Source organism: Vipera berus, assembly GCF_964194415.1.
Source record: "Vipera berus genome assembly, chromosome: 1".
NCBI classification, from domain to species: Eukaryota; Metazoa; Chordata; class Lepidosauria; order Squamata; family Viperidae; genus Vipera; species Vipera berus.
Genome location: NC_138202.1, coordinates 239,700,166 through 239,716,803, shown reverse-complemented (window position 1 = coordinate 239,716,803; position 16,638 = coordinate 239,700,166). Strand labels below are relative to the sequence as shown.

Genomic DNA, 16,638 nt, shown 5'->3' with positions numbered 1-16,638 from the left:
AGGGACCGGGAGCCCGGGCCGAGCGCGCCTCGGCCGACGGTGAGAGGGAAGCGGCACATGAAAAAGAGGCTGCGGGCGGAGCTGCCCCGCCCTGCGCCGAATGGGAGAAGTTCAAGGCCTGGGGGGGGAAGCAAGAGGGGCGCCGGCCGTGGCGGGGTGGCGGCTGCCCTCCGGCGCTGCCTGCCGCCCGGGAAACGCTGCGCCTCGGGGGCCGGCAGAAGTGCAGGAGCAGCGGGAGGGCCGGCGGGGCCAGTCGGGCCTTCGCCTCCTCTGCGACGGACAGGGAGGGCAGGGCATGTAAGTATTTTCCGGCGTATAAGACAAAAAAACTTGAAAAACTTATTAAAAGTAGGGGGTCGTCTTATACGCCGGGTCGTCTTATACGCCGGAAAATACGGTATTAGAGATTTCCAAAGGAAAGAAAAATAAAGAGTAGATTTTGTATTGCTAAACGAGAGGATGCAATTAAGCAATTAATCTTGCTTTACCCATTGATTTTTGGGATAATTAATCAAAAAAGTGTTAAGAGAGTGTACAAAAAATACGTAGAAGACTGCCAAATTACTTTCAGCAAAACAAATTCTTCTCCCTTTCTATAGTTTTACATATGTCTAGATTGAGGGGAAAACCTCAATGCTTTCCACAAAAAAAATTAATATGAAAAATATTGAGTAAATAATTATCTTACCTTCTCATATATGTTGTTACAATATTTATTTATATTGTATGTATGTTTAGCAAATACTACACTTTAAAATCATTAACATTCTCTCAAAAATTAATTAGCTCTGTAAAATAAAACAAATAACAAAAACACAAATACTATGACATTTAGAATTCAAAAATATTAGACCAGAATAAATTTGCAAATGTATTACATTTGTATTTATTTTGCAGAACGGTATCCACGTCCTGAACTACAATTAAATTAATATCTCAACATTTCATTCTGCAATAGATTTTTCAATTCCCACAAATCAGCATAGACTCGGCAAAGCTTAAAGTGCGTTTAGCTTACTTATGTCCATGAATTCTCTTACAAAAAAGTATAACTCATGCCAATGGAATCACAAGCTGAAATGGAGAACAGGGAACAAAAAAAGTTGGTTTCACCACCATCATTTACAAAGAAAAAAAGTCTCAAATGTAAATGTCATCCCAAGTCAAAAATAAAAAAAAGCACAGAATCTCTTCCTACCCTTAAATCATTCATTTTTAAAGGCTTTTAGGAAGATTCCATCATCTAGTGCAGGGGTAGGCAACCTTGGCTCTTTTATGACTCGTGGATTTCAACTCCCCGAATTCCTGAGCAATTCTGGGAGTTGAAGTCCACGAATCATAAGAGAGCCAAGGTTGCCTACCCCTGATCTAGTGTTTCTGGAATACAGCGAACATAGGCACATGACTAAATTGTGGCAGGCAGCTGCCAATTTTTCTTCACCATAATTCAACATTTGACCAACTGATACATGTATCTCTATCAAATTAAAAAATGACTTGCGTAGAAAAATCTGGAAGGAAATGACAACTTGAGATGGATGCAGACATGCTTTTATGGAACTAAATTATAGAATTACCCAGTGTTTTTCCTTTTCTTTCTTTGGAGAAACCTAGAATTAAGAACGTAATTATAACTACAAAACAGGCTAAGAATTTCAACTAATATGCTGTGAGTAATCTTGAGCTATGGGTTTGGAAGCCTTCTGATGACAGGGATGCTCCACCTTTGACTCCAGACAATGTGACACTTCCCCGTGCAGAAGTGGTTTACAACTTGAAAAATCTTCTGGGCTCACAGGACCAACTTGAAAATTGGGGCTTGGGAAACCTTTGCCTATCTTCCTCTTGTGCTCCAATTAAAGCCTTTCCTAGATGAGGTTTGCTTATAGCCAAAAAACTATTTCATCAGCTCTTGCTAGGAATACACAACTACAAAGCTCTTAAAAGAACCTTACCTAGTCTAAAAAGCTATGATTCCATCAAGTGATGGGAACTTCCACATCATCTTAGGAAAGATAAGGGATAAGCCCTCTCAACCACTTCCTTCCTTTGGGGGGACTACTGTTCTCCCCGATATGAGCTTTGTTCCCATTCTAAACCAAAATATGAAACCTGGCCTTTTGATTAGTGCATTCTGTGAGCTCAGCCAGTCTTGTTTGTGAGCCATGGCTATAGATTAGCATTATATACAGGTAATCCTCAGTTACAACAGCATCTGGGACACAGATTGTTGTCACTATACATTGCAGTTGCAAAGTATCACATGACCGCATAAGTGTGGGCTGGTTGCCAAGTATTACAAATTTTAGTCATGCCACTGCAGGGATACTGCAATGGCCAGCATTTTGAGAACCAGTTAAATCCCTTTGTTCAGTGTCATCCTAACTTCAAACAGTTGCTGAACAAATACTTGTAACTGAAGGACTACCTCTTGAGTTTGGAGTTAGATTCCATATTTAATTTATTTAAACACAATTAAAGAAATCATGGTTAGCACTACAATTGGGTCCATCCATCCCCTTATTTAACTTTATTGGAAAAAAAACATTTCTAAATCAACAGTCCTGACTTATTTCATCGAACAAAGACATTTCTTATTACAAAGAATTTCTAACAACCTTTCTTAGATAGAAAGTTATGGGGAAGCAATCGGTCACAGTACAGAACAGAAGAATAAATAAGTTTAAATTCACTGAAATAAAATGTAATAGATGATAAAATGTATCCTTATTTTGTGATGTAATTTCGTTCAAATTAATATTCAGTACACATGGGATAACTATCAGTTTGAGAAGTGCACTCATGATCGACAGGTGGCCTATTCACCATTACCTTGAGATTTAATAATATATTACTAACATCAAATTATTGCAAAAACAGTTCAAATTATAAAACAGATTAAATACTCAAATTATTTTGGAAAAAAAATAAAACCAGATTTTAGAAAACAATACTCAGTAAAACATATGTAAAACTCAAATTTAATTGATCTAACAGAGACCTCTAGTGGTCTATACTATTTATAATTTTAAAAAAAACCAAACTGTAATGAGTAGTATGCAAATTAATTGGCATTCATAAGACTTACTTTTATTTTTTTTCCTAAAATAATTAAGAGGTTAACATTTATCCTACTAATGCTGCCCTTAATCATTTGCATTCCATTCCATGCTGGCTCAGGAATTCTGGGAGTTGAAGTCCACGAGTCATAAAAGAGCCAAGGTTGCCTACCCCTGGTTTAGATATATTTAATTCTTCTTATATATAGAAATGCAGTTGTAAAATAGTACCTTGCCTTCCCAAGACAAAATTTATATATGGTGTCAATGGGGCTTGTCGTGTGATCAGTATTAACATTTATTTTCTTTTGGAAAAGATGGGGAAAAGCTGTTGACTATTGCTACTTGTTATTTTTGGATACTGGCATTATTTACTCCTGTCAGAACTATAAAAAACAGCTATTAGATGTTATAATACTTGCACCGAATGATAGCATTTTCATGAGAAAAAAAAAGATACTTCCAATTCACAACCAAATTCCAGGCTATCGTTACCAAAAGTCTTGTGGCTATTTACAGGGAGAAATCAGGTTCTGGAGGCAGGGAGAAATACTGAATATCATCCATGGGAAAAGTGTCACACGTACTTAAATAAAGGGGTTCACTGGATACTTCCCCACAAGGAAGGCAAGGCAAGAGAAATTAGGGAGTGGTATGATACAAGGAAGTGACAGATGAAAGGATAAGAGGGAAAAGAAAGAAAAAGGAAACAATTAGCACAGAAGAATAAAAATTGTGAGGAAAAATAAGCTATCGTTCTTCAAAAAAAATGGCGACGTAATTTATTTCATCCTTTCATTCCCCCATTCCCAAAGGCCCAGACTACATTCTTTCATTATTTGGGACGGGAATAAATCCAACATCCCTATAGATAACTGCTCATCAGGCCAGAAGCTACACTTGCAGCTCTTGGAGGGGAAGGGGAAGTAGTTGGCTCAAAATTGCTAAGCACATTGATTTGTGCTTTAGATTGTAAGCCGCCCTGAGTCTTCGGAGAAGGGCGGGATATAAATGGGATTTTAAAAAATCCCTCTTCAAAACCCACATTTTATATTTAATCTCAGACAGAGAAACCCAAAATATCAGTTCAGTGCTGCCCCAGTAGTTTGTGACATTCCTTTTTTAAATATATATATATATATATTTTTCCTAAGCATTTGGTTTCCTTGGACCATAGATTTCCATAGACAAACAACAGAGATTTGTTCAAAATATTTTGTATCCATCTTATATGTCACTACGGTATAATAATCAGATCATTATAAATGAGTTTGATTAAATGGACAAACAGGATATGTGCACTTACCTTGCACACAGTTTCTGCATCCCAAGGCAAAATCGTCTTCAAATCAATTATTTCACAGGACACTCCTAATTTTTCTTGTGCCATAACTGCTACCTCCTTTATAATATGAACCTAAATATTAGGAGAAAACATGCAATAAACTTTAAATCTCACGAATTTCAACAAGATCTAAGTTTCACTAACATTCTGGTTCTAATCCTATCTATTTTGGTCTTATTTAATTTCCATCATTTTCATTAGAAGAATATTCTAGAATATTACATACACACATAATGGAGGCCTGAATGAAACATCTGTTGAAGTGATTGCTTCAGATACCAATACTACCAAGATGAACATGCCAATAAAGTGATAATGGTAAAATATTAGGAAGTAATAGTAGTAACTAGTAAGAAGTATTTGGGGTTTCTTTCCTCAAATCCTAACAAATCTTACTCACCTGAGTACCCCAAGCCACCAAAGTCACATCACTTCCATCCTGAAGCACTTCTGCTTGAGACAAAGGGATGGAGTAAGGCTCCACAGGTACTTGTTCCACTGAATAAAAGGAAAGCAATTAAGTTTATAATTTGAGTATCTAGAACAGAGATAGGGAACTACAACTTCTAGCAGCCCCAGCCAGCATGGATAAAGTTGAAGGATGCTGACAAAACCTGCTGGCAAAACATGTTCCCCATCCCTGCTGCAAGATGTCTAAATTGAGAGCCATAACTGTAATAGAACTGACAAGGAAAGTTCCATTCTGAAGAAGCGGCAAGGTATGAAGATAAAAATTAATTCACTTGTGTCATTGTGCAATTTATTATCAGTTGAAGCTATGACTGCAGAAAATAAAAAGCCCAGATATATGATTTAGGAATTTCCCTGGAAAGAATCAGAAAACTCTTTTTTTACTGAAAAACTTAACCACAATTAAATACTTACGTAGATGAAATCCAAGTTTTTTGGGAAAAGGAAGCAGCAACTAAAACTCGCTAAAAATTTAGCAGGCAGATAAGTGATCTTATAAACCAAAAAAAATCTGTTTGTGTTCACAATTATTCAGATATATTGCAGTACAAACCAAACAAAATTAAATACAGGGATAATCCAACAAGATCCTATTTTTTGCAAGCACAACTGGCCATCTCTATGAATAAGAGGGTGTCACAATAGCAAGAAATTAAGCATATGCTTAATAAATGCTTATATGACAATTTGTGAATGGAGGTACAGATCTAACAGCAATGGCAGAAAGCCAGCAGAGATGATGGAACTTTCTAACACATGAGCCCTATTTATGATTATTTCTCTGCTGAACGTTTATATGCACACAAGAGATACAATAGTTTCAGAAAGACAAGGCATCCACTAACTTTACCCCTTCACAGAGCCAACTGCCTCCAATTGATAGTTTTTAAATGCCAGTGTCAACCGTCAACTGAATCATTGGCTTCCCCTCTCCCCAACCTCATTCTACTATAGAAGAGATATTCCTCCAACCAGTGGTTTCTTGGAGCTCACCTACCAAACTTTCTCTGTCAAAAGATTTTACTGCAATCTCCTAATCTTTGGAGGTGTCTTTAAAGGATGCAATGTTTGGATCAAATTTTCACCGAACCTCTACACTCTATTTACTATTCAGGAACCAAAATAAGTTTAGCTTAGGGTGAGAGTTTAAAATTATTTCAGTTTCCACTCTTCAGAAATCGAGGAAATGGAAAATCAAGATCTTATATTTTATCTAATACAGTCTAGAAAGATTGTGTTTATTCTTTGTATGTCATAAGGAGTTTACAAGTTGAAGTCGCTGTATTCACAATCTGCATCCTTCTTTCAAGTCACTCTTGGGCTTGGAGGGACATATCCAGTCAGACTTCAAGAGGTGAAGTGTCCCAAATCCCTTGATAGAAATTCCCTGAAGAGATTATGACTGTTGCACAAGAGTTGGCACTTCCATAAAACTCCACTCCCTATACTAGTACAATTCATCCACAATTCATCCCTGCCTGAATCATAATGAATTCATATAGGATAAGGTCACTACGAAACGTTCTGATGTATATCCCAATATTCTAACAGTTCTGCTATCACAGTAAGTCCATAGGCAACACATTTCTTTGTTCTAAGCATTAAGAATGTAATTGTCAGTCTCTTGATACAGCAAACCTATAGGAAACAATCTAATAATCTTTGAAACTGCACCTATTCATATATTGAAGAAAATGTCCTGTTTAAAAAATATTAAATTGTCAATATGTTATAAAAAGTGATTACTGAAAGATTCTAGTTCAAATTTTTCTAACCTTCACAGAATTACCTTAATTTTCAATTGTTTTACATTGTTTTACATTTGCTATTTTTCTTTAACTTGTTTGCTTTGCATATTTGGTGTATCCTCTATTTAGGCTAACATTCTCACCACGTGGAAACATTATAAAGACTTGCATTTATAATTGTCATTTTCATTCAGGTCTTTTAAGTATTTTGTGAACACTTTACTATAAATATAGGTATATAACTATACAGATATATAAATACAGGAAATATAGAAAACAGGAAATATTTTAATTATATTTCATTTATTGATAAAAGTTATTATTTGGACATATCAAACTTTATTCTTATATGTTAACTATGCTGTATTAAACATTAGCAAAATAATCATTCAGAGATACTTAAATAAGGATTTATCTAGTTTTCTTTCTCAGAGTTTTCAGCACCCCATTAATGAAAAATTAATATTTGCTCATAGAACTAGTAATCTATATGACCTGTATTGAACTCAAACTTCTTCAGGTCAGTGGCTGCGTTCACACATTGTAGGAAATTATTACATTATTTACTTCTGCCTTAGTATGATTGCCTATGCTTCTATAAACAGCCACAACTGTTAATTTATGCATGTTGCAGTATATGAATTTTAATTCTATTAATCCTTAATTATAGTAGGAAAACGTGTAGATCCTGTGACAGGACATTTTAAACACTGATTGAAAAACTAGTTGTTTTTAATCTTACTTGCCATGTCACTATAACAACCACTGATGCAAATCATTTATTTCTACACTATTTATGTCATATAAGGTGGAATTAAATGAAGCTTGAAAGGTCATAAGAACAAATTCTCCACAAGAAATTTAAACCTGATAATGTCAAGATGACTCATTTTTCCCCCTAAGTACCACTATCTGCTTTTGAATCATTCAACAATTCATTAAAAAAAAACCTCTACTATTTAAAGTTTAATTTCTGAAAAGCAACTGTCATATTTGAGTAGAAGAGTTTCTCAATACCCTGAATTTGTGTTATAAATACTAAAATCATAAAATGTCTTTATAAGTCACCTGTCTCGCATTAATCAATATTGTTGAGCAATAAAATCCCACAGCTATTTAAGGAGGTCAGAAATATATGTACCTTGCCATAAATTCTGTACCTCCCAAGCTAGGGAATTTTGATTGAATGCAGATTCAGCTTAACTGAATGAAACCAACTGCAAATTATCTGTCATGACTACATGGCCTATTATAATTTGGGGGGGAGGGGGGAAATTCAGTTTTCTCCTTTATTTGACAGAAGTTAGGAATATGTAGAACATTCCAAACATAAACCTTTCCATGCACAGAATAGCTATTTTTGGGTGGTCAATAACCAAATTAAAAGTGGAATGGAATGGCTTTGTTCATGCATTAAATGAAACTATTTTAATTTTGGTGCAGGTGGTATGGGGGGGGGGGGAAAGAAGACAAGGAGAAAACAACAAACTCATCAGAAGTTGAGGGGAGAAACAAGAGAAAGGGAAGTTGCTTAGAAGGCTGGGGAGCTGGTGGGATATGCTACACTGGACATTGAAGAAAAGCAAGGGACAGGTCATATCAGAATTGAGATTCCACACTTGTTTCTAACCCACAGCACAACAATGACTTTATAACACTAGAAAATGTACTGCACTGTTTGACCAACACTAAATATAGTTAAGAAGAAATCTTCAATCAGTGGGATGGTCAATTATTAGATATGGTTAATAAATTCTGCACCGAGCAAACAAATGAACTAGATGATATACTGCAGGGGTGGCGAACCTATGGCACGCGTGCCACAGGCGGCACACAGAGCCGTCCCCGTGGGCACATGTGCTATCACCCAAGAGGGAGGCGGGGCCAGGCTGCCCCACCCCCTCTCCACGTGCTCCTGCACTCTTGCTCTCTTTCTCTCTGCACTGAGAGTCAGGGAGCAGCCGCAAGAGTTGGGTGGATCTGGCTGGATGGTGGAGGCAGCTGCAGCACGAGTCCAGGTAAGCCTCTGGAGCGATTTCACACACACCCCGGCCGATCATTTTACGATGCTCCAGCGGCCTGATTCGGGCATCGGAGGCCTGCAAAACACTTCTGCTGCCGAGATCTAGGGCTGCAGAGCGATTTCGCTCCCCCCCACGGCCAATTTTGCAGGCGTTCAATGCCCGGATCGGGTCGCTGGAGAATCGCCCACTCGGTGGCCACGCCCCTGGCACCTAGCGATGCATAAGTGGGTTTCGGGTTGCAGTTTGGGCACTCGGTCTCAAAAAGGTTCGCCACCACTGATATACTGTATAAGGTCTGTTCAACTCATACATGCTATGTTTCTACCATGTGAATAAATAAGATGTAGGTTACATTTTTACCTTGAATACAATGAGAAAAATTTACCTGCTGCTCTGTACATTATTTTAGGTTCAAAGAATATGCAAGGGTTTTTATCTTCTATACATGACAATAATAGTCCTTTGGCTTCAATAGGTCCTCTTGGAACAACAATCTTCAAGAAAATGAATACATAAACAAGTTAGAGATTATCTTGGCTAAGAAAAATATCAAGAGTAAAAAACATTGTTCCAAGGGATAATTTCCTATTTCAAATTATCCCAATAAGACTCAGTGAAAAGATGCTAAATGCATGACAAAGATAAATCTGGTTAAATAAATGACCATGTATTAATTAGAGAATTAGAGAAATTAGAGAAAATGAGATTGGTGGCACGTTACACTATTAGGGTAATTATTCAACCTGGATTACAGACTCAATTAGCACTATTAATATATAAGTTCTATTGTTCCAATGATGATTACTACAATAGATAATGAATATTGAAATAAAATATGGAAATGTAAAAATCAAAATGGAATCATAAATCATATCTGGTGACAAAGTAAAAAAAAACTCAGGTGTACTGAAAAGTAAACTATTATAGGATGCAACAACTCTTAAACATTGGTCTTCCTTTTCCATCAGTCATTTTTTCTATTATTAGCAAACATTATATATCTACAAAATACACTGAGCTGATTTTACATATGAAAACTGGCATCAGAATACTTCTTACTGGAAATCACATCTAATCTTTCATTAGAGGAATGGCAGCTGAAACTATGGGAACACTAATCAATATGAAAAATAACTTCATAAATAAAAAACCCTATTCTGATGTTAATTTCAATATAACCGAGAAATTATTTATGGATTATAATTCTGCACATAGCTTGCTGCCACACCCAAGATTTGAGTTTCCTTAAAATAAGGTTTTTAATCTCTTTAACCATAGTTATTTACTATTTAGCTATTCTTTAACATGATTTCAAAACTAGCTTTGAAGGTATTAAACTGACACAAAAATATACTGTATATGTTCTAATCCATTTTGATACCTAGGATAAAAGAGAGATTGTTTTTCTTCCAAGTGGATTATTTTATAAATGCATCCATTTAATTTTACTTTGTGGTGTTTCATTCTGCAAATTTTCCTGTGTAATATTTGTATTCTATAATTTCCTTGTATCTGTTTTAATATAAAAAACAGATAAAACAAATATAAAAGTAACCTTTTATATTTATATTTTAAAAGAAGTATTAGAACACGCTAAAGACCATCTAATAAATGATTACTCTATACCTTCAGTCCTGGACAATGAGCAAAAAAGGCCTCTGGGGACTGAGAATGATACAGTGCACCATGACCCACACATCCCCAAGGGGCTCTTATTGTAAGGCTTCCACAGTTAAAGAGATCTCCAGAACGGTATCGATACTTTGCTGCCTCGTTTACAATCTGAAGAAATAGAGAGAGAGATTTTACATTACATGCAGTTATCAGGATCTATTTATACAGTTACAGCACATTCATGTTCTATTATAAATTGTACAGAAAAGAGGCAAATTCTGAAATTATGGATACTATCCAATAGTAAAGAAAATACTATGAGGCAAGAACTTTATATGCACTGCTTGGAGTTATACAAAATAAAGGAAGGATATCAAACTAACAATAAATTTGCAAATCAGAATCCTACATGGGGGGAAAAAATGCCAGATGTTCAAACTAACTGTAGAAAAGGAACACAGGCCATGATTTTTGGTGCACTCTGGAAAATTGAGAAAGCTAAACAATATTTAAAAAATTTAGTTATTGTTTCATTGATTACAGAAAGTCTTTTAATTATGTTGATAACATCAAGCTGTGGAATTAATTAGAAAAATGGATATCCCAGAACATCTCATTGTCCACTCTTCTGATAGTCAAAAATGCAAAAACCATGAAAAAATGGTACTAAAATTAAATATAAAGACCAAACTAACAACAACTGGTAGACCTACCAGGACTGACAGCGAAGATATTGAAGTGGAAGATAGCTTTTGTCTTTTAGGATCAACCATCCCAGAAAAGGAACAAAAAGTCAAGAAAAACACTGCTGACAATTATTCCATACAGCAGCCATGAAGACCTTGGAAAAGATAGTCAGATCCCATCATGTGCTTATATCTACAAAGATGAGAATTGTCCAAGCCATAGTATTCCTTATGACACTATGGAAGCAAAAGTTGGACTTTGAAAAAAGCAGGATAGAAAGTTTTTTTAACTTGAATACTAAATACTCCGGCACCTTTTTTGGATGGAACCTTGTAGGGTAGGCAAGGCAGGTTGTATGACATGTGTGAGTTCCGGCACCTTTTTCTTTTACAAAAAAAAGCACTGAGAACAACATATCATGAAATAGCTTGAAACATGTTATCATGAACAATATGGTAAGATGGGGAAAAAAATACAGCCTAAACCAAATCAATCCACTCAATGCACAAACAACCAAGCTCAAGTATTCACATTTTGGATACATTATACAAAGACCTAATTTTCTGAAGAAGTCTTTAAGGCTGGGAAATGTAGAAGGAAAGAAGAGGATGACTAGCAGCAAGGTGGATTTACTCAGTTATAGCGACAATGCATGCACTGTTGGAAGATATAAAAGTTCAGGTTAGGGACAGATCATCATGAAGAATATCTAAAGATTGTTGTTGTTGTTAGTTGCAAAGTCGTGTCCAACTCATCGCGACCCCATGGACAACGTTCCTCCAGGCCTTCCTGTCCTCTACCATCTTCTGGAGTCCATTTAAGCTCATGCCTACTGCTTCAGTGACTCCATCCAGCCACCTCATTCTCTGTCGTCCCCTTCTTCTCTTGCCCTCAAGCTTTCCCAGCATTAGGCTCTTCTCCAGTGAGTCCTTCCTCACTAAAGATAGTCCTCAACTAATGACAACTCAAACTTACAACAGCCACAGAAAGGGTGCTTTACAGCTTTTAAAGCAATTCCAGCTTTCACAAAATACCGCACCACCACCATCCCTGCAGTCACATGATTGTAATCTGGGCACTTGGCAACTTGTTAGCCAAGTGCCCAGATTCCTTCCCATTACAGGACAGAAATATAGTATTGGTATGCTCATGCTTCTGACATTACTTCTTCTAAAAGTATTTCTTCCATAAAAGAATACATTTTCCTCAAGAGGAACATGTAGGACTTTCAGCCATCCATAGCAGAAGTACCAATTCTCTTTTTGCATATTTTCAAACATAGTTTCACAATTTTTGTTCCTTTTGTAACATACAAAATGGCACAGACTCTTCAACAAGTCTAATTCATATTCATGAAGAACCTTTCAATCATCACACCTAATCTCTCTCCAGTCACATTTTCATTGTTTTAAGAAAGTTAATGTAATATCTCTAAATTTCCTTCTAATTTTCGACATCTTAAAACATCTAACCTGATCAAAGGCGGGATAAATATAGTCAGCAAACTGGATTTCGGCGATAGCTGTGGCACCAGTGACTGCAATTCCAATGCCAAATCCCACAATTCCTTGTTCACACAAAGGAGTATTGAACACTCTATCTTTACCTATAAGAGATTTTTATTAATATATAATATATAAACCAGGAAAACATATTTTAATACATGGTATCTGATGGAATGAAAAGAGCTTACAGTGTTTGTGGGGTTTTTTAATTAGCCTTTAACTAAAAATAGAACTAAAAGATAGTGATGAAAAGGGTCATTTTGGCCAATATCTCCAATCCTCTTCTCTATAATCAGAATCAGAATTAAAACACTGGACATAGACTGAAAGTCCATTACTTCTATGGGTAATTGGCATCACCACTGAACCACTCTTGCAATTTCAAAGCTTTTTCTAAGCATTTTGCTGAAATCCGTCTTCCTGTTACTCAAAACCTTTAGTCCATGTTATACACACTGGATTCCAAGTACTTCAGACATTTTAAGAGTATGATCATATTTCCCTTCAATGTTCTCCCACAGCTAACTATTTCCAGTTCATAACTTTTCTTCTAAGTTTCTAAATTTTCCTCAATAATCTATGCAATAATTTCAAAATTAAACCGCTCTAATTTATTTTATGTAAAGCTATGCTTGTGTAGCTAGATTCCTCAGTAGAACTCCATATTATGCCCATATGAGCAATGTATTATTTACAAAATCTTAAACTTGACATCATACTATTTTCCATACAAGTTGTCTGAGAATGCCTTGCATACTGTAGTGCCAATGCCCATTATATGTAACGATCTCCCCACCTAGATCAGGTGCACTCCTAAACTAGACAATTAGAACATTTATCAATTATTTAATCACATTTAGATAATATCCAAAGTGGCTCTGGACGGCAAAATAACATCCATTTGCAAAGACTAATTCATACCAACCATTCCAGTGACTGCTCTAAAGTTATTCAAAATTATGGCTTTAACCAATGACCTCAATTTTTAATTACTGCTAATTATGTTTACTTATTGTAAAATATAATAGTGAGACCTTTATTAAAATGAAAAGCATTGTTTTATGAAAATAATGTAACATGATGAAATTATTAAATTGTGAACTTACCAAATTTGTCTCTCAAGCCAACGGTACATCTGAAAACTCCACCAAAGGATACATCTTCACCAAATATTACTGTGTATATTAGAAATCAAGGAAATAGTTATTCAGAAAGAAAACTGGATTGTTAAAATGAAAGTCACCTTCATCTAAGTTTTTTCTACTGTGTGTTTTTCTTTACATAACATGAATTTGATGAGTGATAAGAACCAAGACCTTTCATAAATAATACTGGAAATGAAAGGACTAGCCAATTTACACAAACCATGAAAGAAATCTATTTCCATTAAAGTTGTACCTTTTCCACTTACTTCATTTCATGATTTTTGCAACAAAGGCTATCTTCATTTTTCCCCCAGCAAAATTATATTAATTCAGCAGCACACATCACTGATGTAAGGCTTCAAATTTCAAACAAACTTTATTTGGGAGCAAATTCAAAACCTAAATAGAATTGTTTTACCATCCAAAAATGATATGAGAAAATATGCTGATTAAGCATCTCCAGAATAACACAATTGTTTTTGCCTTATGTAGTAATGAGTGAATTATGTAGTAGTGAGTATCCTCAATTGAAGAGGCTCTAAGTAAGTTTCTTTTACATAGCAAAGCATAAAAACTTACCTGCAGTTGGATCTCTAGATAAGGCATTATCCAAGGCACTTGTTATAGATTGGAAAAGGTTCATTTTTTGTGTCTGGCCTGTGAAGAAATTATTTAGTTAAACAAGGCCAATATTGAACTGATTGTCAAACAGCACCATATAAAAACAGCAAGATCCATTTGGAAAGCTTTAAGACTTGTCAGAATCCAGTATTTCCATCTGTTTTCCAATGTATCACTAATTTATGTACTCACTAATTGTGTTTGTTCAACAGTAACAATTTGAGAGAATAGGGAGGGAAATCCACAAAAATCATCCCCTTGGTTGGTTAGCCAGTCAACAGAAGTTTCACCAAATTAAAAGTATATTTTTAAAAGATCCATTTGTTAAAAGATCTTGCTGGTTCCCCTGCTGTCCATGTTTACAAAATTATCTTATTATGATTTAATCCTTTAACTTAATTTTTCTGAGATCATAAATATCTCAAGTTCTGTGGATCATAGAATTCTCATCTCTATGGCTTGGTTAAGGTTGGTTTACATTTTAATTAGGAGATGAAAGGGAATTTCCTCAGAACTAAGCAGTCCTCTACAGCACAGTTGTAGCATGCAGGGACCAGTAATAAAGTCCCAGAACAGGAATTATGACATTTTAAAGGTGACCTCAATTACTACATAATACATAAATGTCTGGCACAAGATATTACTTTCACTCCTACCTAAAGTGGGCTTTTCAATATCACTCATGCTCTTTCCATATTCAAAGGGACAATGAAGGGCAGATCTTTTGTCAAATTGAAACATCAACATGCCATAAGGACAGAAAATGAAGAGACAGACAGAATGGCACAAGAGTGTAGTTAACTGTATTCACAAAGGCAAATACTGCAACACTTTGCAGAAGGTGCCAAGCCTCAGCTATGAGTGATAAACTGTATCTACTCTAGTTTCCTCTTCTATAAAATTCTTCACAGAAGTTAGAATAGAGCAACAGTCTTGGAAGGAACCTTGGAGGTCTTCTAGTCCAACCCCCTGCTTAGGCAGGAAAACTTACACCATTTCAGACAAATGGTTGTCCAATCTCTTCTTAAAAACTTTCAGTGCTGGACAGGGCTTTTTTTCTCATAGAACGCTCAGAACGGAGTTCCGGCACCTTTTTTGGCTGGAACCTTGTAGGGTAGGCAAGGCAGGTTGTATGACATGTGTGAGTTCCAGCACCTTTTTCTTTTACAAAAAAGCACTGGTGCTGGAGCATTCACAACTTCTGGAGGCATTGTTTTGTCAGGAAAAGCCTCTCTCTTTACTTTAAATTATGGGAAGGGACAACCTGCGTCATAACCAGGCACTTGGTAGGTGCCACCAGTTTTAGTGTATTGTGGTCCCACATGATTTCCTGAACAATCATAGGTTACTTGTACTGTATCACATCAGTGGCTACATCTACACGGGTGGTGAAACCTTCATTTTAGGATGCAAGGGGGGGGGGAGAAGTACTTTCTGATTCGCGTGTAAGACTTTTCACAGGCATAAACCCAACGTAGCGGGGTCGCCGTTTTCATAAGACCCTGGCCTATTGCGCCAAAAGCTTTTGAAAACGCCAGTCTCCCGCTTGCACAGATGCCGTTTCCCCTTCCGCCCTCTCAGCCAGCTAGACTGGAGAAAAAGCCGCAGCAAAGAGGGGGTGTCTTCCTCCGACTGACTCGCTTTCCCCGCACTCGACAAGGGGCTGCAAAGAGGCCGGGGAGCGGCGTCTCCTCCCTACGACGCTTAGCACGGACCCGGGCGATGGACGATTAAAGCGCTCACCATATTGGGTGGGCTCCGGGTCCGGCTGGAAAGAGAAATGCGCCGCGCGCCTGCGGGGTGGAGACCCCGTTGCGAGACGGAGCCGAAGAGTGGAGACCGCCGCTCTCCGGAGCCCGAGACCGGCGACCGCCATCTCGACCACACGCCGCCGCGGGGTCGGCTCACTAGGACGAGCGCGAGCACGTTGCGGGAAGGCGGGGACCCACGCCGGCTCCTCTCATTGGTAGCGGCGCCAATAGTAAACAAACCAATCGGAGCCCTGCCCAGCTGGGGCGGTGGGTATTTTTTTAAAGAGCGAGCCTGCCTTCTAGGAGGGAGGTATGCTGGACTGCTTTACGCATGCGCAGAGGGCGAGCGTTGATACGCTGACGAGGCAAAACCAGTCCCAGATGGGGAGAGAAGAGAGTGTGAATGTTTTGGGCGGAGCATCTGTAGGGTAAAGAGAATCTGTTGTAGATTTGCACTTCGGGTTCTAGTTTGATAGGTAGTGCTTGTAGTATAGGATCGTACAGATGACATACTTTCCTTTGTCGGCAGAATAAGGAAAAAGCAAGCGTCGTATTCCGATATTGTGAGGTTGCACCTTGTTAGCATCGATGTGGGCCTTCCAATCGCCCTATCCGAAAGGCACAAATGATCTTCACAAATTGCCTTGGTCTTGTAGCACAAAAAAGTG

At 37.2% G+C, this 16,638-nt stretch overlaps 1 protein-coding gene across 2 annotated transcripts in view; it reads right to left on the bottom strand.

Annotated features, from left to right (window-relative positions):
- BCKDHB (branched chain keto acid dehydrogenase E1 subunit beta) overlaps nucleotides 1–16,165 on the bottom strand; it is a 156,357-nt gene extending 140,192 nt beyond the window's left edge. For both annotated transcript variants that reach the window (XR_014028325.1, XM_081342461.1), the window contains exons 1-8: nucleotides 15,963–16,165; nucleotides 14,178–14,255; nucleotides 13,560–13,628; nucleotides 12,421–12,554; nucleotides 10,274–10,429; nucleotides 9,033–9,141; nucleotides 4,805–4,902; nucleotides 4,366–4,476 (exon numbers count right to left, since the gene is read on the bottom strand). Coding sequence is in view for 1 of the 2 variants with exons in the window: in XM_081342461.1 (XP_081198587.1) it covers nucleotides 4,366–4,476; nucleotides 4,805–4,902; nucleotides 9,033–9,141; nucleotides 10,274–10,429; nucleotides 12,421–12,554; nucleotides 13,560–13,628; nucleotides 14,178–14,255; nucleotides 15,963–16,095 (888 nt within the window). In the remaining variant the exon portion in view is untranslated. The remainder of the gene's footprint in view (nucleotides 1–4,365; nucleotides 4,477–4,804; nucleotides 4,903–9,032; nucleotides 9,142–10,273; nucleotides 10,430–12,420; nucleotides 12,555–13,559; nucleotides 13,629–14,177; nucleotides 14,256–15,962) is intronic.
- Nucleotides 16,166–16,638: the final 473 nt, after the last annotated feature.